General features: G+C 35.9%; 1 protein-coding gene across 22 annotated transcripts in view; it reads right to left on the reverse strand.

Moving 5' to 3' along the window:
* The window catches only part of PARD3 (par-3 family cell polarity regulator), a 678,503-nt gene that overhangs the window by 348,645 nt on the left and 306,899 nt on the right, over nt 1-22,959 (reverse strand). For all 22 annotated transcript variants that reach the window (XM_045061110.1, XM_023256519.2, XM_023256518.2 and 19 more), the window contains one exon: nt 17,445-17,623. In XM_045061110.1, the coding sequence (XP_044917045.1) occupies nt 17,445-17,623 (179 nt within the window). The remainder of the gene's footprint in view (nt 1-17,444; nt 17,624-22,959) is intronic.

The raw sequence follows: 22,959 nt of genomic DNA on the forward strand, positions 1-22,959 counted from the left end.
ATTTCTAAACGTCCCTCCCGACAACTTCTAGGCATGGGTCACCAACACTAAACTTTTTCCTGAATTCATGATCTAAATGAATGATCTAAATCCCAAAGATGCCTCCAAATCAATAGATCCAAAATGAAACTCGCTTCCTCTCTTGATTCTGGCACTCTTCTGAAAAATATTCATCATGCTCTTCACCTCTTTCAATTTGTCTCTCATCTGAAATGAGTACACCAGCCTTGTAACTGGAGGCTGGTCCCAGCCTTAGCCTCTCCAACAATGTTCTCTACACTTCCCACAGAGGATTTTTCTAAAATGTGTGTTGCAACACATCACACACGGACAGACACTACAGGTAGACCAGAGGAACTTTCACACAATCACACTTGCTGTGCCACAGGCCTCCTCACCTTCACTTATGATCTTTCTGAACCTAGCTTCCCATAACATTTCTTCTGTGAAATTATCAGTGTTTAACACCCAATGCAACTGCTACTTTCTCTAAGAGGCACTCCCTGACTCTCTCTCAATAGAACTCATAACGTCATGCTTTTTGTTACCACTACATTCTAATTTTACTTCTAATTATAGTTCTAACTTATAATTTAGTTAATTTTTAGAATTGTTATTTCCACTATTACAGTGAAACCTAAACAGAAGATCACCATTCACCTTTAAACTCAAGCACTTAGCTCAGTAGCCTGTACCAACATGGAAGGCTTTTTCTTGGATATTTGTTGTATGTCCTATTTTCACATGGTTCAGAATCCCAGACTTTTCAAAGAACATGTCTACAAGTTGTTTTAGAAACTGATAAGGGCATGCTTTCAAAAGGCATCATTTTCACTGAAATATAATAATTGTACTTTTAGGTTTACACTACAAGATATATACCACTGTTATAGGTCTATTTCAATTTAATGTCACACCTACAATATACAGTATCTGTGGATAATATGATTACTTCCAATTACATCTAAAAAGCAGTGTGACATTTCTCCTTTTACATCAATTATGACATGTAATTCATATAGCAGGCCACCACAAGGTAATCTTATTAAGGGAGATAAGGGCTAAAGATTAAAAAAAAAATCTGTCCTTTTGAACTCCATCCGAAAAATTCCACAGTTTTATATTCATAAAATCAACTTTGAGTAGTTAATGGATAAGAAAAACAAACTTGACACTAACATCTCATAATAAAAAAGTTTTTCTAATTCAATATTGTTATGGTAATGTCAATAATGAATTCAGACATTAATTTATAATGTATGAAAAAGTCCAGTTGAAGTAACCTTAGTCATGATCAAGAAACTGAAGAGTTTTTAAAATACATTAATCACTATGTAATACATATTTTACTTTGTTGATAGTATCATGCAGGTACTACCAGCATTTCACACATGTTCTCCTCACAATCCAGAACTTTGGATCAGGCTCATACAAAGATTATAGTCCTACAAAGTTGTGATTCTGTATTTACAATGTGATTGCGCTAGTAAACATCATAACACACAATATAATTTCTCCTTAACGATATATGCTTGGATATTCATGATTTCCATTGAAATGTACACAGTGCATACTATTTTCAGCTTAAAAACATTTATTTCAGTGTAAATGATTTTAAAAACCTGGTAGCCTGAACTATGTCTATGCAAGATTATCTATATGCTTCATGGGTCAGACTCTAGTCAACTACAAAAAAGTCAACATTTTCAAGTTAAGTGTATTTGTAAAATCTACATTTCCCAACCTAAAGAGAAAACCAAACCAACAAAATTTTTGCCATTAATATTTTTGCAACAAGTTAGAGCTGTATTTATAAAAACTTGGAGAATGTAACTTTAAATCTATTTCATTCTATGATCAAATTAGTGCCTCAAAAAAAAAAAATTAATGCCTCCATTCCATACATTGGTGAACTTCAAAGCAAAAAACAGAAATCCTTCTCTTCAGACTTACAAAAATCTATCAGTAGGACCAACATACAAAATCCTAACGATTATTAAATTTGCTAATGACAAGAAATAACCTATTATAGTAAAGCCACTACTACCTTATCTAAAAATTTTTACAAGAAAAATACCATAAGGAATTACTCTCCCTTTTAATTACAATTTTAATCCTCCACTTATGAGGCTGTCCCAAACAGCCTCTCAGCTTTGCTTTCCCTCTTGCCAGAAAAAAACAGATGTTCCTACTGTGATCAGGGATTTTCCTTATCATCTAAATGTACTGCCATATCATCAGGTGTCAAAAAGCCACCCAGGCTGAGAAATGCATATTAATTTGCTACTCCCTGGTAGCAGTACCCTGGTTATGCAGTAAATCTCTTCCAGGGCAGAGAAAGTAACTGTCCTCTCTTCCCCAGCACCCCTCCCCAAGCCAATTACAATTCAATAAAGAGAAACCACACAGAACCCACCCAATGCCTTGGGGGTAGAAGCTTATTCCTGGCATACTAAGCTCCAACTCCAAGGCTTTATCTCTCAGAAACAGCCACTTAGCTGATGGTCAGATTCCTTGGCAAGTCTACATCCCATGTTGCAGAAATATGGGAATATTTCATGTACATTATAGAAGTAACAGATATTTCTATGTTAGCAAAAGAAACCCAACTACAGTTCCACTTTGTTTCAATGAAAAAACTCCAAATACCTTTTTAAAAATCATTAGGAATTGTGTCATATATTGACATACCAAACACTCAATGCATATAAATTTCTTTTTTGTACTTTCTATGCATCCTATGGATTCAAACAGTCCCATGCAGTTTTCAGATTTTAAATTTACAATTATTTTTCAAATCTGTAATTCTGGTCAAAGAGAATTCCATTTTCTGCTTTATCATTTTCCCAAGAAATGATACACACACACACACACACAAAAGAAACCATTTTCAGGATGTCTAACCTGAAATTATGAGACAAGTGAAATTAGTAATTATGACAGGATTTTTTAATTACATGAAGCTTGCTAGAATCATCAGTAATCATATTGTTGATTCAATGTGGCAGACCCATTCTCAGTCTCTGGGGAGAGTTTACCTTGTGTGCCTCCTGATGGCTACACCAGAGCATAACCTTGGAAGTAATGCCAAGGCTAACGCATAGCAGAAGATAACAACCATAAAATGGTCTATAAATAGGATTTTTCTCAATGTACTTTTCTGACCTTCAAATCATTCTCTAGATAATAAATGAGAAAGAGAGAAAAGAGACAGAGAGATGTGGGGTTGGGAATAAATTGACTCACACAAAAATTTACAGATTCAATAACCAACCTGTAGATGAAGGCAGAAAATTTGGCAGTCCCTATCAATTTAAACCAACTACATGCCTGTGGAAAAAATTTTTTTAAATAAAGAACATAAGATTTTATTCCAAACACAGTATTATCACCACTTACCCTAGACACATGGCTATTTTGAAGTGTAATGAACTGAAAAGGCATTATTTGAAATCCATGGTGACCAATATCCTACACGGAATGCCCCAATGTAGTTGAACTGAAGTCAAGCAATTCATCCCCTATTAGCTAAACCCATATTACCTCTAATTCCTGTATATATAAATAAGCATAAATACTGGTACATAGATACATCCTACTTCCCTTTTGGATAATTGCTTACTTCCACATTCATAATCATTAATGACAGCAGTGGAAGAGACCAAAAAAAAAGAGTATGTATTTATAAACTTGCTCCTATTCCAAACAGAACTATGATAAGACAAAGAAGAAATTCAAACATCCATACATTTTTTGTCAAAATAAAATTCTATTAGTAGACTACGTATAGTTACTGATAGTATCATTACTGACACTAATTTACAAAAGTGTGGTACAATGTGTGACAAGAAACATTGGATTATACTACAACTTTTAAAAATTTAAAAATGAAAAGATTAAAATGTAGAGATTTTGAATGCCAAAACATTTATTAGAGCATCTCTGTGTCTCCAATTTCATTAAGTAATATATCTTTTATCTTAAATCTCTAATTTTCTTTCTAAGCTGAGTTAAATTTTGAACAGGAATTAGTAACAAAAATTGAAAATAATTTATCCAAGCAGATTTTCTTTTTATTAATGTACAAAATCAAATTTCCTATAATATACATCAAATTTTATTAGTTTTTTTTCTTTGAAATGTTAAAGGTACATCTTAAAACTCATTCTGACCTGAAAAATCTGAACTATAATTTATATCTTTTTCAGGATTTCTGACACATAGCTTCCAGATCATAGAATTACATTTAGATCAGTAGGACACTCAAAAATCCTCAATATGCTAGGGAAAAAAATTTATGTTTGGAACTCAACATAGAAAATACACATTTGAAAATTACAATTAATTTGCAAATAAGTTTCCTGTCACATAGTAAATCCTTCAGGTTGATAGGTTGACAAAACCACAGGTATGACGTTTTAGTTTTATTTCACAACCTGCAAATGGCCAGTGCCTTATTAACAGTCTTAATATCAGATAAGAAAAATAGCCCCCAGAACATGGATCTGCATTAGGCTATGGATCTGATATGAAAATGGGTTGGCCAAATATGTCAAAGAGATGCAGGTTTTACAGCAGCCATGATGTCTCCAGGGGTGACCATGAGAGCACAGATTGCTCTTAAGCCACCAGATCTGTTCATGAAGCCAACAAGGAAATCTAAGAGGAAAAAGATCAGCAAAACTCAGCCTCTTACATCCTGTTTATTTGAACCAATTTCTTCAATTGTTTTTATTTTAATCTATTTCCACAGTTCAGAATGCTATGAAAAACTTTAGATACAGAATCTGAAACCTGGAAGGAAAACGCAGAGAAGATCCAGCTTAACCTCTTACTATCTAGTAAAAGCAGACAGAAGTTGAGAGGAGTTACAACAAATGCTTGGTGGAGATGAGGAGGACTAACCGGTTCCCATGGTTATACCTACCCACTTTGCTGCCCAATTTCTGAGTAATGAGACTTCCAACCCTCATTCTTGATCTAACCGGGAACTGTAGTTTGCCTGGGTAATGATGGTAACTTCTGATATCTAGCCGTTCCTACACAAGGATCCCATCCAAACAGAAAAGCATCTACTGAGTTCTTGTATATAAACTAGGGGCAAAACCATTATATAATCTTGAATCACAACTTATATTTACATGAGAGATGGTCGACTCATTGATAAATACTGCATAGTCTTAGGAATAATCAAGACTAAAATGTTTGCTTTAAAATGGTTTTAAATTAAAATGATCTCTTTCCAGGTATAACTGGGATTATCTCCTTTATATGATGAAAACATCTGTAAAAGCACAAGGAGAAGGTAGCCTAAGAGGATAGTTTAACTTTTTTCAAATATGAAAACATTATCTCCATATGAATTCTGAGGAACTAAAGAACAGAACTAAAAAGGGAAGCAGTAATAACAGGAGTTCCTATTTCATTTCGTGCACAACACTTCCTAAAAACCAACACAGCCACCTAATTGCCATACGGCCACAAGCATTCCACAATCAGCAAGTAGAAGGAATAGAGAAAACAAGAGCACCATTTTTTACACTGTTCTTTCAACAAAGGCAAGTGGATGAGAACAAAATAAAATATAAATATTACAGATCAGGTAACATTTTGAAGAGCCTGGCTCATTTTCCAAAACTACAATAAAAATGAAGAGCAACAGTTGACTAATGCTGCTTGACTCTGAAAAACAAATTTAAATCCAAAACAATTTTAAAACATTTTAGGAAGTGCTACATATTTTTTTATTTTGACAGCAAAAAATACCTATTCAGATTTCATTTTCTTTCAAAGACATGTAACTTTAAACACTTATATCGCCAAACTAAAATTATAAATAACAATAGCATTTTGCATCAGGATCAATTTGTACAATACTAAGAGAAGAAGGGAGCAGATGCCAGGGGATGAAGGAGAGAAAGTAAAATACTTACAGTAGTTGCCCAATTCTAAAATATCTATAGTCTTACACATTATCTAAATGTGTGATGTAAATCTTTTATATTTACCCAAATGATTTTCACCTTAATTTCAAAGAAATAACTAAAATTTGAAAATCGAGATACTTGCACCATATATAACTAGTCTACCAATGTAAATATTAGTACTTCTTATATTATCATAACTTCAATGAACGGGGTAGGTTAGCAGAACAAGTGAGTAAATTTCTGTGCAAGTCCCTAGGTGTAGTTGACAATCTGACTTTCTTAAAGTTTTCCCTTAATTGTGAAATTGTCTCCTCAGGTAAATCATCTCCACAGAGACATTTTTGAAAATGTAGAAAAACTAGTTTCACTTATCATAATCCCATCCTACTTAGGCTTCTCATACAATAATAATGACTTTTCTGGAGAATCATCTCCTCATGAAAAGCATTTAGCATAAAGAAATTGATAGCTCAAACTTCTAAACAATTAAGTCCTTCTGTCCAACTCCATCAGTGGAAAAAGCATGTTCTCTAAGCCAGATATTAATTGTCAATCAAACTATTTTTGTCTCCAAAGTATAACTGCAAATCCTAACTTTAGAAAATTTGAGGGGCACCTGGGTGGCTCAGTTGGTTAAGTGTCCAACTTTGGCTCAGGTCATGATCTTGTGGTTTGTGGGTTCGAACCCATGTTGGGCTCTGTGTGGACAGCTCAGAGCCTGGAACCTGCTTCAGATTCTGTGTCTCCCTTTCTCTCTGCCCACCCCCACCCCCGCTCGTGCTTTGTCAGTCTGTCTGTCTGTCTGTCTCTCTCTCAAAACCAGATGGACATTTAAAAAAAAAAAAAATCAAAAAAAAAAAAAAAAGAAAATGTGATTCTGTGAAATTTTAGAGTAATTCCTGTTGAAACTCCCCTCCTTTACCTCCCCCAAAAACCTTAACAATCTCAATAACGTGACAACAAAACAGTGGTTGCACTAGGATGTCTCAATAAAACTTTAAGGACAAAGTGGGAGTATCCAGCCATGAGAATGCAGCATGTTTAAAACTGGTAAGTGCTTCTCAAATTCAGAGTTGTCATGGGGAAGGGTACCAACCATCAATCAGTACTTAATAAAATCAATTGATAAATTTTTATTATAACTCATTTCCAAAGAGGAAAAATACATTTCAGGCAATGACCAGGTGTGCCTGAGGGCTCACGGAAACCTGTGGCTGAATCCTAGTTCTGCACATTCCAGTAACCTGCGCATTAATTTTCATCTATGATTTGCAGCAGAAACTGTGGGTGATGCAATTCACCTTGTAAAGCTGAGTTTTAAAAAACTTGGAAAAAATTTAGATTTACTGAAAAGTTGCAAAAAAAAGTACACACAGTTCCTATGTACTCTTCATGCAACTTCCGCCAATGTTAACTTACATAACCTTGATATACTTGTCCAAACTAAGAAATCAACATTGATACAATAATATCAACTAAACTATAGATATATCTGCAATCCATCCATTTTTTTGTCACTAATGTCCTTATTTCCTGCCAGGATCCCAAAGTATATTAAAAATCCTCATATCTCCTTAATCTCCTCTAATCTGAGACAGTATTTTAGTCTTCCCTAGTTATTTATGACCACAATATTCTTGAAAAATACTGGTCAGGTACCTCATAGAATATTCCTCAGTTTTTGTTTGTCTGAGGATTTCTTAGGATTACAGTGGAGTTATGAGTTTTGGGGAAAACACTGAGATAATGTGCCCATCCCATCATACCATTTCAAGGGTTTATGGTATCATCATGACTTATCATTAGTGATGTTAACCTTGATCACTTGGTTAAGATGAATCTGCCACTTCTGCACTCTAAAGTTAGTATTTTCCACATATTCAATCCCCTCTTCTTTGGAAACAAATATTATCCTCCAGAGCAGAGGAGTTAAGGGGCGCCTGGTTGGCTCACTTGGTTGAACATCTGACTTCAGCTCAGGTCATGATCTCACAGTTCATGGGTTTGAGCCCCATGTCAGGCTCTGTGCTGACAGCTCAGAGCCTGGAGCCTGCTTCAGATTCTGTGTCTCCTTCTCTCTCTGCCTCTTCCCACTCACATTTTCTCTTTCTCTCTCTCTCTCTCTCAAAAATAAACATTAAAAAAAATTTTTTTTATTTTTTTTTAACGTTTATTTATCTTTGAGACAGAGAGAGACAGAGCATGAACGGGGGAGGGTCAGAGAGAGAGGGAGACACAGAATCTGAAACAGGCTGCAGGCTCTGAGCTGTCAGCACAGAGCCCAACGCGGGGCTCGAACTCACGGACCGCGAGATCATGAGCTGAGCCGAAGTTGGCCGCCTAACCGACTGAGCCACCCAGGCGCCCCTAAAAATAAATTTTTTTTAATGAGCAGGGGAGTTAAGCTTTCTGGAGAGGGAGTATTACACATATTATTTAGAATTCTTCTATAAGAAACTTTGTCCTTTTTGTCCCATTTACTTTTCATTTAATCATGTATTAGTATCAGTATAGTCTTATGTATATTTATTTTGGTCTCTGGATTACAATCCAAGTATATCATTATTTACTTTTCTGTCATTTAGCTGTTTTGAGCAATGCACAAGAAGAGGGCTGCATATATAAATTCTCAGTAACAACGATAGTAATATCAATCATAAGGATTACAGAAAATAAACACAAAAAATTCCTCAAAAAAAGTGACACAAATGGAGATCAGTTAATAGAATCAGATTATCAGTAGAGATATTAAGGAAGCCAGCATATTTTTACTTAAGACGAAGATGTTAAGATATAATGTAAACTTACAGGTTTTAAAAAATTATGCCAGCCATAATAAGAAACACATGCTCATTATTCTTATATTCATGTATGCATTGCATAATAGATCTAGAGGAGATAAAAATGAAAAGGTTATTAAGAAATATTTTACAGTTTAAAATATTCAGCGAAATGAACATTGGGGAATGTATAAAATCTGTAAATACGTTGGGATGTGGGTGGCATACTTGTCAAAATCATGGGATTTGAAACTGGAAAATCTAGGTTCACATCACAACTTTATCACTGAACAGTTGGTTTAACTATTAGGTGAGCTATTTAAACTCTTAAAGGTTTTGGGGTGCCTGGGTGGCTCAGTCAGTTGGGTGTCTGACTTCGGCTCAGGCCATGATCTCACGGTCCGTGAGTTCGAGCCTCGCGTCGGGCTCTGTGCTGTCAGCTCAGAGCCTGGAGCCTATTTCGGATTCTGTGTCTCCCTCTCTCACTGACCCTCCCCTGCTCATGCTCTGTCTCTTTCTGTCTCAAAAATAAATAAATGTTAAAAAAAAAAATTAAATAAACTCTTAAAGGTTTTATCTCTTCATCAATAAAATGGGAACACCAATAATACTTACATGTTAGAGGGGGGAATAATGAGATATAATGTGACCCATCAAGCACAATGTCTGGCAAGAAGCAAGTACTCAAAATACCTTGGCCATCATTATGTGTAAAGATCAAAAACCTCAAAAATAGATATAGGTTAGAGATGGGAGAGATGGAAAACACTTCTACCTCCACACTGTGAAAACCTTTGCCTGAAATGCATTTCTCCAAAGGAAGGCCAAAACGCATGCCCCGAGAACACATGCAAATTAAAGCCAAAGTTGCTGAAGCAGCTAGAAGGCAAGCAGCAGGTGCCCAGTCCTGGGCACTCCAATCTTACGCCTTTCTTGTTAACAGGACATGAAGTGACTGCATCCAACTTTGTGACTTGAAGGAACTAGGTTTGTAAGCTGAAGTATCAAAAATTAAGAATTGAAACCAAGTTAAAAAGATGAATAAGGTAGAGGCGTCTGGGTGGCTCAGTCAGTTAAATGCCTGACTTTGACTCAGGTCATGATCTCAGGGTTGGTGAGTTTAAGGCCCACATCATGCTCTCTGCTATCTGTTTGGAGCCCACTTTGGATCATCTGTCTCTGTCACCCTTTCTCTGCCCCTCCCCTGCTCACTCTCTCCTTCTCTCTCTCAAAAATAAACATTTAAAAAAATTATTAGAAGGATGAAATAAGGCCAAAAAACTTTTAAGTATATAAAAGTCATGCAAATTTTTGTTTAATATAAAATGCAATTTCCTAGTCCTCTCCCCCAACTCAAGAAAAACAAGAGTAATATACTCATTTCCCTCTCTACTCTATGTAACTTTGAGGGTGTTTAATAAGGATGGGGACATTACTTTGGTTTATATTTCTGGAGTGGTTTGTGAACTCTAAAAATACCACAGTCAGGCTCAAAATTTTTCTCAGTGGCACCTTAGATTTGTGTAACTTTGAATACAAATTATAATTTACAAAGCAAGTGAAGACAGATTATATCCCTAAATGTGACACAGAAATAGATGAGACTAGGTTGTTAACAACTCCGACTAGGGGAGCTTGGCAGTTAAAGCTGGCCTACTGTAGAAATGATTATAATCATCACTTACTAAAAGCACACAACTGTACTGTAGTCAGATGAAAATCTTTTAATTTGCAAAACAGAAAGGTGAAATATATAGTTTCAGAGGCCTTTAACAGGAAATACAAATGTTGCAGGAAAATAGTCTAACAACTAAGTCTCAGCTGGATCTCCCTTGAAGCTAATGCCCCAGAAAATTAAACACAGCTATAGGTCGCTCACAGAGGAAACATGTGGTTTCAAGGAATGATTTTAGCTCATCCTTTGAGGTTTTTAGATGATTATTATAACTAGCTACCATCTATGGTTGGCTCATAAATACCAAAAGATAGATAACGTTTTTCAATAGCCAACAGGTCAAGTGTACTAGCCTGAAAATAAAATAGTATATTCGAATTTACCAATATGATTGGCCTTACCATTAGAAAGAATAAAGGAGAGGCAGAGACCAAGAAGCCGAATGGTTGAAAAGGGGATGAGAAAGCACACAAATAGGTCAATGTAGACGATGACTCTATAAAGAATGAATGAATGAACGACCGGGAAGCAGCTATGGTAGACTACCATGAAGTAGGAGTCAATGTTAATTGCCAATATACTGTCAGCCTGGCAATTACCAAAGTTTTCTGACTGAATAAAACAAGGAGTAGGCATTTTCTGAAGATTCCTTGTGACTGAATTAGCATTGGTGACTTCAGACGATACTGGGAATTTGGTGTCCTGGCTCTATGTATTCAAATGCACTTTACTAAGATTGGGGGTAGGGGGACATTATACCAAGGAACAATAGACAGGTACATTATTGGTACCATAGCTTCTATTTAGAAAAAATATTTCCTATTCTAGTTTGCCAGTGACAGGACAGGATACACCATCTCAATAGGTTCTTGTAATACTTTTATTTAAAACTCAACAAAACTCATTTTAATTGATTTTCATTTGAAAATGATAAATTTGAACAATCTAAGTGTGAGATTCTATTCTGGCATGATAGAAAAATGAGCCTAAAAAGAAGACATCTCAAAAACCATAATACTCTTATTTACCCTATCTTAACAGGCAAATAAACACACTTTTCCTTTTCAGCTAGACTCAAGTTCTAAAAAAAAAAAAAAAAAAAAGACTGTGCCCTAAAACCAGCAAAGCAGCTTTAAATAAACACACAAATCTCCTGACATGGACAAAGGCACCCATGGCTATAAGTGTGTTTTGCCTTCTAAAGTTCACAGGTGATTATGATGTGCAGCCAAATGGGAATTATTAAGCTATACACTAAGACAGTAAGTTCCAGAACTCAGGAACAGTACCCCTTGCTTCTTTGTTTTTATATTCTCCCTCATGCCATAGCTCATCCCATCTAGGACTTCTCACAGTGCTTTATAAAACACAAGTACTTGACACTTTACTAGTCATGAACTAATGAGAAATGAATATCAGTAGCTTTAAAAATACTCATTTCCTTGGTCAAACAAGCCTACTTCAGGAATCTGTTCTAAGAAAATCATCAGCGATGTTAACATAAATTAATATATAAGGATCTTTTCTGAAGGGTACTTCTAAAGGCTACTTATTAGAGCAAGCAAACAAACAAAAAAAACCTGGCAAAGTATAAAAGTCAAGCAATAGGAAAATCACCAAAGAAAATGAATAAACACCAACTACAAGAAAAAAAAATCAGTATATAAAAGAACATTATGCAAGCTATCTATATTTATGAGACATGGGAAAATGCTCTCAATATAAGAAGAATTAGGGGAAAAGGCAGGAAATTAAACTATACTCATTGGATGATTCCCCACTGGTAATAAGGACAGCCACCAGCTATATGGAGCTATGCTCCAGAGTTCCAAGTTAATACGCTGAACTGTCAATATTACTCATCTACACAATTCCAAATTACTTACTTGCTTCTTTATATTTTTCATTACTTTATAAATGCAAAGAGAAAGTAGTAGTATTATAAGAAAAACACTGTTTTGGGAATCTTAAAATATACTACAAAAATGTTTATGTAAATATTTTTCTAAAGCTAGAGGAAAGAAGATCCTATAACTCTTCTCATGGAACAGAAAGGGAGGTGACAAAGACATAATTAAGACGGCAACTCTTCCAAGAGTTTGTACATATCAGGAGGATGGGAAACATAACAAACATGCCAAGCAACTAAATCAAACAAATAAACCCAGGGTGTCAGAAGCATTCCAAGGTCTCTTTTAAACAGAACTCTTAAAAATAATACAAATTTAAAAGATACTGATGCTAATATAATTTGTTCTCTTATCACTTTCTTCCCCTTTCCCTAATAGGTAAGAACGTCTCATAGAACTAGCCAAGATATGCTTTTTTATGCTACCTTTGTTTTTATCTACTTATACAAATTTTATTTTGTTGGAGGTGGGGGGAAGGAGCAGATCACTTAGAAAAGTAACAGCTCTCAGTATTTGGGGCAAAGGAATAATTTCTTAAAACCAATACACAATGAAATAATGCATAGACTTTATCCTTGAACTTCATGGTAGGCTGATTCTGATAAGTGCCTCATTACATTGTTCTTGATGGAATGAATCAAATGCTCTCCACATACTAGTTAGACTTTATTTGCAGGGACAATGACTTAATAAGGGTGACCAAAGAGGTGGCAAAGTGATTTAAGTATTCACACTGATTGAAATACTCTTTCCCAAGATGAAATATTAAGCACGTGTAAAATCTCAAATGAAAATACATCTTGTAGCAATATACTTTCCATATTAATTATGAGTAAAATGTTCTCTAAAAGAGTTGAAAAAGGCAGTCAGCCACAAAATGTTGGGAAACAGGAATGAGACAATGTTCCCAAGAACTTTTTTAAAAGCCAAGACTCTCTCTTCTTTTATATCTTACTTCCAAATCAAAGTATGAGGAATTTTAAGAGATCTAAAAGCCCATAGAATCTTTGTCCTCTCCAAGCTCTCACCTGGTTGAGGTCTCTACAACACCAAAATCTGTCTTCACTCACCTCTAAACTTTATAGTGGAATGACTACTTTAACTGGGAAGACTTCACCTCCCATCTTGATTTTGAATCCATAGGAGCGAGTTCAGCATCATTCTAACATACCAGAATGAAACTGCCTACTTCAGAAATAAGAGATTTCAACTGATTGGTGACATTATTGTAAAATTGTTTGTTTTACTTACCAACTTGGAAGAATAGAAGCCACTTAGCTCTGTAGATGAGTTATACAAGTATATCAACTTATTTTAGCCATTAGAGATCAATGGATCACAAGACTATGAATCGTCAACTCCTTTACTTACATGCATTTACACAAAAAACCTAACTACCACATACTCGTAAAGATTTATCATATCTTGAAATTGCCCAGCAATAGGTGAGCTCTCATGGCCTCAAGAGAAAGAAATCAAGTTAATACTTATCAGCAAGTATGCTTTCTTCCAAGTATCCTTTCTGAATACTGAAAATACAGAAAGTCATTTTATAACTGAAAAGAAGATAGCATTTAGTCCGATGCACACATACAAGAAAGAAAGAAAGAAAGAAAGAAAGAAAGAAAGAAAGAAAGAAAGAAAGAAAGAAAGAAAGAAAGAAAGAAAGAAAGAAAGAAAGAATCTCTCAGATTATAATTCAAATAGCTCAAAATTGACAGCAAGTTTAGAAAATGGGTGCTTGAAAAGTAAAACGAATGATAATTCGAAGGACAAATTCATTACACATTATCCTTTATGTGTGTTGAATGTGAATATTATTTCCTCTAAAGATATGTATGTAGGGGCACCCAGTCTGACTCTTGATTTTGGCTCAGGTCATGATCTCCCAGTTCATGAGTTCAAGCCCTGCATCATACCCTGTGCTGACAGCATGGAGCCTGCTTGGGATTCTCTTTCTCCCCTCTCTCTCTGCCCCTTCCCTGCTTGCATATTCTCTCTCTCTCTCTCTTAAAATAAATAAACTTATGTATGTAAATCAAGGTCTTTCCTATGAGAAACTGTGGGCATTGGCTACATTAAATGCTGCCCCATACAGAAAAAAACTTGTTGAAGGGCACCTGGGTGGCTCAGTCAGCTATGTGTGTCACTCTTGATTTTGGCTCAAGTCATGCTCTCACAGTTCATGACTTTGAGCCCCGCATCGGGCTCCACGCTGACAGTGCAGAGCCTGCTTGGGATCCTCTTTCACTGCCCTTCCCCTGTTCATGCTCTCTTTCTCTCTCAAAATAAATAAACTTAAAAAAAGAAAAAAAAAGCTTGTTGAGTAAATAACCATTTTTAAAACAAAAATGCATTCAAGTTTCTCTCATAACACTTATATTTATAATGTGAAAAAAATGGAAATAGTATAAATATCTAACAGTAAGAATTATAAATTATAGTATATTCTACAGTGAGATATATTGCAGCCATTGAAAATATTTTCCAATAAAATTCACACCAGGGAAAATCACTATGATATGAAAAAAATATATAAATAATACGAATGCAAATATGTAGAGACAGTATGACTCCAACTCTGTGGGGGTATATATATGTGTGTGAGGGTATGTGTACGTGCATATGGTGTGTATTCATTAATATCTTCATACTGGTAGTTGCTGAGTTTGTTCTATTGTACTAGAGTTCCAAATGTTTGACAATGATAGATATAGGTTATTTAAAACAAAAAGTCAGTGAGGTGACTAATTGGCAGTGCGCATCACAATCCTCTCGCAGCATGTGGCCGAGACCGGAAGGCTAAGGTCCATTTCTTAAACCTCCCCTGCAGATAAGGACCTGGACACAGACAGCATTCTGCACATTTGGAAACAAAAGCCTGAAATGTTAATGATGCTTATGAAACAGGCTGAATTTTCCTGGGCTGCTGCTGGTGGCAAGCCTGGGTATGGAGATAGACGATGGAGTTTTCTGAGGCATTTCTGGGTTCACTTCCAAGCTTCACAAGTGACAAGAGACAGGATGAGCACACCCAGAGACAGGGTGCTAGCATCCACAGGCAGATGCAGGGGGCAGGATCCCAGGTTCCTGCCCCGCAGCCTCTGCTTCTTTCCTGGGCAGATGCACCGTACTGCATCATTCAGATGGTCCTCAATGATTTTCTGAGAAAGCACTTCTCAGTATTAAGTCCTCTCATGTTAAAATAGCTACTATGGGGGGCGCCTGGGTGGCTCAGTTGGTTGAGCATCTGACTTCGGCTCAGGTCATGATCTCACAGCTCCTGAGTTCGAGCCCCGCGTCGGGCTCTGTGCTGACAGCTCGGAGCCTGGAGCCCGCTTCGGGTTCTATGTCTTCTCTCTCTGCCCCCCCCGCCCCACCCATGCTGTCTCTCTCTGTCTCTCAAAAATAAATAAACATTAAAAAAATAATAATAAATAAATAAAATAAAATAGCTACTGTGGTTCTGTTTTCCACAAGTGAAGCTGACTCACATATCTAACATGCTGAAGGAGTTAAAAGGAAAACCCTGTACCTCAATGACTTTTGACCCACTCTCTTTTTTTTTTTTTTTAATGCTTATTTATTTTTGAGAGAGAGACAGAGAATGAGTGGGAGAGGGACAGAGAAAGAGGGGGACACAGAATTTGAAGCAGGATCCAGGCTCTGAGCTGTCAGCACATAGCCTGATGCGGGGCTCAAACTCACAAACCGGGAGATCATGACCTAAACCAAAGTCTGATGCTTAACCAACTGAGGCACCCAGGCGCGCCTGACCCACTAGTCTTAAACAATGGGAAAACCTTTTTAATAAGTAATGAATTTTTTTTTAATTGCCAACTTGACTTGTTTATATACTTGTAAATATCCATGGAAATTAAGTCTATTTTGAACACAAATTAAATGTCATGAGGCATTTTCATAAATTGGATTCTGCTTCTTTGGATGGTCTACTTCATGATAAAGCATTCTAAAATTTCAAGCTAATCTCAATGACAAGATACTCCAATTTGATTCCTCATCAAATACATAATAAAATATTTCAGAACAGTGAGCCTAACAGTTAAACATCTATTCCAAAACATTAGCGACCACAGTACACTGTGTTTTCCCGGTAGATTCTTCTCAGTTAAGGTACTCTAGGTACTCTAAGTATTTTTCCCTCTAAATGAACTACTACAAAGAAGAGTTTGTAAAAATGCAACACCAAGTTAAAAAAATTTAAAACAGGTATTTTCACATAGATGCAAAGGATAAATAAAGCAAATCATAAGCTATATGCATTTTAATATTAATATGTAATTAGTATAGTTCCACATTTCTCAATATACATGATGCTCAATTGCTGTCTGCATTGAAAAAAAAAGATTCATTCATTCATTCAACAGATATTTACTGACACTCAACAGTTTCAGGAGTGAAAATGACAAGCAGTGCTTAAAGCTCATCGAGTAAAAAGTTAGAGGTAAAACAGAATAGGATGTTAAGAGTTCTATAGGAATATATGACAAAGAGCATTAAGAAACAAATTGAAAGAAACATAATAAACTAAAATAAAGTTTATTTTTTAGACTAAATAAATTAGATCACAGACTGAAATAAATTAGGTCAAAAAAGAAAATATTATTAAGACCAGACAGTACACTTCCTTTTTGTAGGAAGATAAAATTATCAATGGAGCAGTTAGAATAAATGACTGTGGAGTCCACTTTCATCCTTAAAAGTCCATAATGTTATAATTTCTTTAATGCACTTCATGAATCAATACGAATATCTGCTTATACATGTGTAAAATATCTTTGTAAGGACATGCAAAAAGGTAATGGTAAGAGGACTGCCCCTGAAGAAAAACAGGATGACTAGTTTTTCTTCACAAAACACAAAGGACAAACACATTGCATGTCAGAAGTTTTCATTTTTAATCATAAATATATTATCTATTCAAAAAAACGGATACATACATAAACGTATAAATAGCATGAAATTTCTCAGAAACTGCAAGGGCAACATAAAACAGGAAGTTATCTCGACTTTGACGGAGAAGTTGATAAGTACACACACAAAGGGCCATAGTGAAGATGTGCTAGAAGCAAAGGATCCAGTCAACAGTTGACATTCATCATTGATACTAATACAAAGTAGAAATGGTTACCTTCCTGTCACAGGTTTTAGGGCTAGCAGCTGTGTTTTGCTTAAGGAAGCCAGCTGTTGTTGACCAGCGTGTGGGGTTTTTCCGCGAAGGCTCTTCAGAAGAAAAATTATTATCACTAATGGAAGTTGAAAGGCCAATTAAAGCTGGGTCACTGCTTCGTCGGACATGAAGAGGCATATCTATAAATACAAAAAAGCATGATATTTTTTAAAAAGATAACTAATGTCTGAAAACTGCATGTTAGGATAAAGGTAGGGAAATCCAAAAAATTAAAGAATAGAGTAACACTTTTAAGGTGTCAGTGGGTCAGCATTCTAAATAGAGACTCCACTAGCTCCTTTAAAGCACTTTTCAGCAAAAGAAAAGGACTACGTACGAGATAACCTGCTCTGGAGTAAGACTGCCCAGGCTCCTAATTGCACTTTACCAAGTTGTGGTTCTGCGCAAGTTGCCTGACTACTGTCTGCCTCTAGTCCCCTCCTATGTGAATGGCCATAGAATAGAAACTTGTGAGGGTATCTTGAGGTCTAAATGAGATAAAGTGCTTAAAACAGTACCAAATATTTTTAAGTAAAATACCATACATATTCTAAAAGATAAATAACAATGTATCCGTGGAACAAATTTCATCTAACTTTTAATCATATCTGGATTAAAGATACACAACCTAAACTGTTTGGCTTGTCCATTAAAGAATTCTGTTAAGGAAGATAATTATTTTCTTCAAGGAAGTACTATCAGAAAATATAGAACATAAACATATTCCTTATCCTTAAATGGAAGTCTTGAAAGCAATTGCTAATACACAGGTAGTGTCTGCAATATACTCGCATACACAATTATATGAAAGACAGTGTTTTAGCAATTGTATTCACATAAAAGAGAAGTCTGTTTGCAACTGTTATAACACAATCATTAACAAGCTCAGGCTAATGTTTCTATCAGTAGCACTGAGCACATCTTAGCAGATACAATCACTGGTACAGCAGAGAAGGAACAAGTCTGTAACACTGGGAATGAGAATCAAAAACTCCACTCATCAACTGAGCAAAATCGCTCAAAAACATAATAAATATAAGACAAAAAATTCAGCTTAATTATGTGAGAGATCATCTGTTTTCAAAAACTAGACTGCAAGGTAAATATTTATAGAAAGTCTCTAATGAAACAGCTTTAATGGTGGTGTAAACTCAGCATTTACTCTATGAAAACCATTTTGGGAACACGGGTGCATTGATCAATGGTGTGGATACATAGATCCTAGACAATACTCAACTAAACACAGACTATTTATACACATTGAAGGTGATACTTAAACCACTGTCAATCCAATAGTCTCAAAGATGTTAAAGCAAATTAGAAATGATCAGAGAAAACAGAAGCGTATCAATCGTTTAACACTGCTTTTAACATATGTTTCTACATCATGAGGATTTGATAATAATAGAGCCTGAGGAACATCACCAGAAAAAAATATGCTGAACATTTAACATTGTGAACTGTTATCTTAATTTGCTGGGAGTAACACACGAAAATTATTAGAGAAAAATAATTTCTAATTTTTAAGTGTAAGTAAAAGCATGTGACAGCCCTTAACTACTTACATTGCACCCAAAAATAAAACACACTAAGAACTATATAGTCATTTTCAAAACAGGTTCACAAAAATATACATCTAACAATCTATGTGTTAACACTACAATGTTTTTACTATAAAAAAACTTCCCTCCCAAATAACAAAATTGTTCCCATCAAATCAAAAATGTAAGCAGAAAAGCAAAATAAGGAGGGGGAAGAAAAAAATAGCTCTGGAAAATAGTACTGCTTCTTGGATATGAGTTCTGTTGCATTCCAATTACAGGGGTGTTATTAATCTAGCTGTTAAGGAACTCTGCACACCTCAATTTCTATGTGTGTGTATGCATGCATGTGTGCATTGTGTGTGTAAGTCTAAAGGAAGCACTACTTACAAGAGATGGTCTTTAAAAAACAGTACAGAAGTAACGATCAAAAGTTCTATCCACAATAAAACAATCACATAAAAGTATATTTCAACCCCAAAATAAATTCAAGAACTATATAGTGTCTCTGAATTTGCTTAGACAAAATAAAACAGCTTACTATACCTGCTTTTGAAAATATTTCCCAGAAAAAAAATAAATTGCATATAGGATGCAGATAAAGAGGACCATCATCTTCTGATGGGACATGATCACTGTGTTAATCTGTTAGTCTGAAACAGGTAAAAATAATTAGCCTTTTACCTCTGGTATCTACAACTCTTGAAATTGTAGATGTGGGGGGAAAGGGAAACTAGAGAGGAGGTAGGTGACAGTGGGGACTGCAGACCCTATGGGCTGTCCCTTCTGGGTAGATGCCAGGGCACTGGACCAGGGCAGTATTTACATAATTGCAGGGTGAGGGACGACCCAGGAGATGCACTATTTAGCAGCCCTTCCTGTCTGTTCTTTGCACATTAAACTTTGTCTTCATTTTAGTGATATCCATAAAAGGAAATAATAGATAGGATAGTATGGGTCTTTCACTTGTACTACCTAGTAATCAAGTACCCTTATGCAATTTCAAGGCTCCATCTTTTCATTTCTGCCCACTGTCAGTCAGGAAGGTGTCCTAGGCTTGAGTACTGGGCTAATGAGAAAAGAACAGAACTCAATTTAAAAAGTAAACAATGTGTACGTAATAAAAAAAATGCCAAGTAGTATCCTGATCATCTTGAAATCAAGGTTTTCCTGCAGTTCGATGTGTTGAAAGAACAGAACCATCATACTGCATGCCAGCAGCATCACTAGGTCCAAACGCAAAGACCACATGCACACAGTGGTGGTCTACACTCATGCTGCCTGTGATTAGACTCAGCAACACACCGCTGTCTCTCACACTGATGTGGTAAGTTTGTATTTGCATTAGTTTATAATTTCTTCTTGGTTTTATGGTTGCGTGAAAATTATGGGCATTTTTATACAGTTTATACACACACACACACACACACACACACACACACACACACTTTACTTAAGTAACCTTATATTAGAACCAATGACTTAACTTCCAACGATGTGAATTTTTTTTTAATAAGTTTCTACATTAGTCACAATGGAGAAACATGTGACTCACTTTACAGATGAGTAAGCTGAGGCTCAGCAAGACGACATGAGGAGCTCAGGAACTATTTCCTGGCCAGACCTTCAGGCGCCCTGGTCAGTGCTGAATCACCGTCCAAATCACGAAATTAGTTCTATTAATCAGCAATTCACTGGAAAACAAATTCCATTTCCAGCTACTTACAGATACATGTTAGTCTCAATTTAGTACAAGGGAAAAGTTTTGTTGTTTTCTAAGTAGAATTATATACATTGAGAAGTCATACACTGATTTTAACTAATACCATCATTTGATTTCAGAAAGTTAAAGAAATACTATGTTAGTTATACATAGAGATTGAAACAGCAGCCATCCCAATTTCAGACATGTTAAAGAAAGAAAAGCTTACTGGTTAAGTAGAAGTAGTACAATGGTAAGATGTTTTTAAATTTTTTTTAGGTGGTTATTTCTGAGAGAGACAGAGACACCAAGCTGGGGAGGGGCAGACAGAGACAGAGACACAGAATCTGAAGCAGGCTCTGAGCTGTCAGCACAGAGCCCGACACGGGGCTTGAACTCACGAACCGTGAGATCATGACCTGAGGTGAAGTCAGACGCTTAACCAACTGAGCCACCCAGGCACCCCCAATGTGTAAGATGTTTAAGTATGCCCCAAAGGAGACCAGCCTAGACCAATGCTCTCCAAATTTTGATCTCAGGACACTTTGACTTGAAAAATTACTGAGGACCCCAAAGAGCTTTTGTTTGTATGGGTTATAGCTAGGGATGTTTAACATACTAGAAGTGGAAATGAAAACAATTTAAATATTTATTCCTTAGTTCATTTTTAACTTAATAATAAACCCATTGTATGTTAACATTAACAACAGAATTTTAGAAAATTCTATTTTACAAAACAAAGCATATTTAGTGGGAGAGTAGCATTGTTTTACATTTTGCTTGAGAGATGACATCTGGATTCTCATCCTTGCTTCTGATTTCAATGTGCTGCAACATGTCAAGTATATGAAGAAAAAAAGAATATCACAAATATTTAGCTGGAATACTATTTTAATAATCTTTCCAGAACTATAGATACTCTTCTTTGATACCACACCAAAACTTGACAAATGACATTTCTCAAAGGTTAGCTGTAATATGGAATGTAAACTTCTTATTCTTTGCACAGTAAAATCTACCTGTCTTATACTTTGAACGGATCTTTTACTGATGAGAAAATTCTGTAACATTAGCTATTTGGAATGTATTATTGGCTTACACCACTCTTAGAAATGTTGATATATTTCTGCATATCAGAAAATCACGTATGTGAATATTACTACCAATTCATGAGAAAAGTCATTAAGTGTTGGGAAGCTATCATATTCATGGCAAAATATATGTTTTCCAATATCTAATTTTCAGTAGAAGGCTTACATGTTTTCTTTGGCAATAAATACTGTTCGTTATTTGCCATGTAATGCAGGTTCACTTCATTCATTTTCTAGAAACTGCCAGATACCAAAGTCTAAGAACCAGTTTTCCGTCTTTTTTTTTTAAACGTTTATTTATTTTTGAGACAGAGAGAGACAGAGCATGAATGGGGGAGGGTCAGAGAGAGAGGGAGACACAGAATCTGAAACAGGCTCCAGGCTCTGCGCTGTCAGAACAAAGCCCAACGTGGGGCTCGAACTCACGGACCGCGAGATCACGACCTGAGCCGAAGTCAGCCGCTCAACTGACTAAGCCACCCAGGCGCCCCCGTCTTTTTTTAAAAAAACAAAACAAATCAAAACAAAAAAGCAAAAGAAAAAAAAGACAGACAAGTGGTGTTTCATTAAAAAACGGTTACCTCAGCTTAAAAATGCAAACCATCACATACAAGTTTTTCTCAACATAACCACTAATCTTCAATGCATAGACGTACTTTATGCCTACCTACCACTTTAACAACATATTAAATTGTGTACTCAAAAGTCATTATTTAATCAGAACAATCATTTTTGCTGCTTCATTAAGGGCAGCAGATGGAAATCGCTTTGTTTCTTAAAGTGTGAGCATATTGGGTGGAGAATACATCTGGTGCCACCATCCTGCATTCTACCCATCAGTGCCTGAGCACCATGGTGCAGACTATCAACCCAGCAAAAAACACAAAACATATTTTGGTAATACTATGAAAAATAGTCTTGCCCTAACAACCTCGTAGAAATGATCTTAGTGGCTCCCAAGGATGCACAGACCTCACATTAAGGACCGCTGGCCTAGACTGGTGGCCATTGGGCATGTCGATCCCTTGTCCAGGCCTCAGTCTCCTAACCTTTACAACCAGAGCTTGCACTAATGGGATAAGAAATTTTTTAATGACAAAAAAAGATGTCATTCCAAATATGTTCATATACTACACTAGTGA

Source organism: Felis catus, chromosome B4 (assembly GCF_018350175.1).
Source record: "Felis catus isolate Fca126 chromosome B4, F.catus_Fca126_mat1.0, whole genome shotgun sequence".
NCBI classification, from domain to species: Eukaryota; Metazoa; Chordata; class Mammalia; order Carnivora; family Felidae; genus Felis; species Felis catus.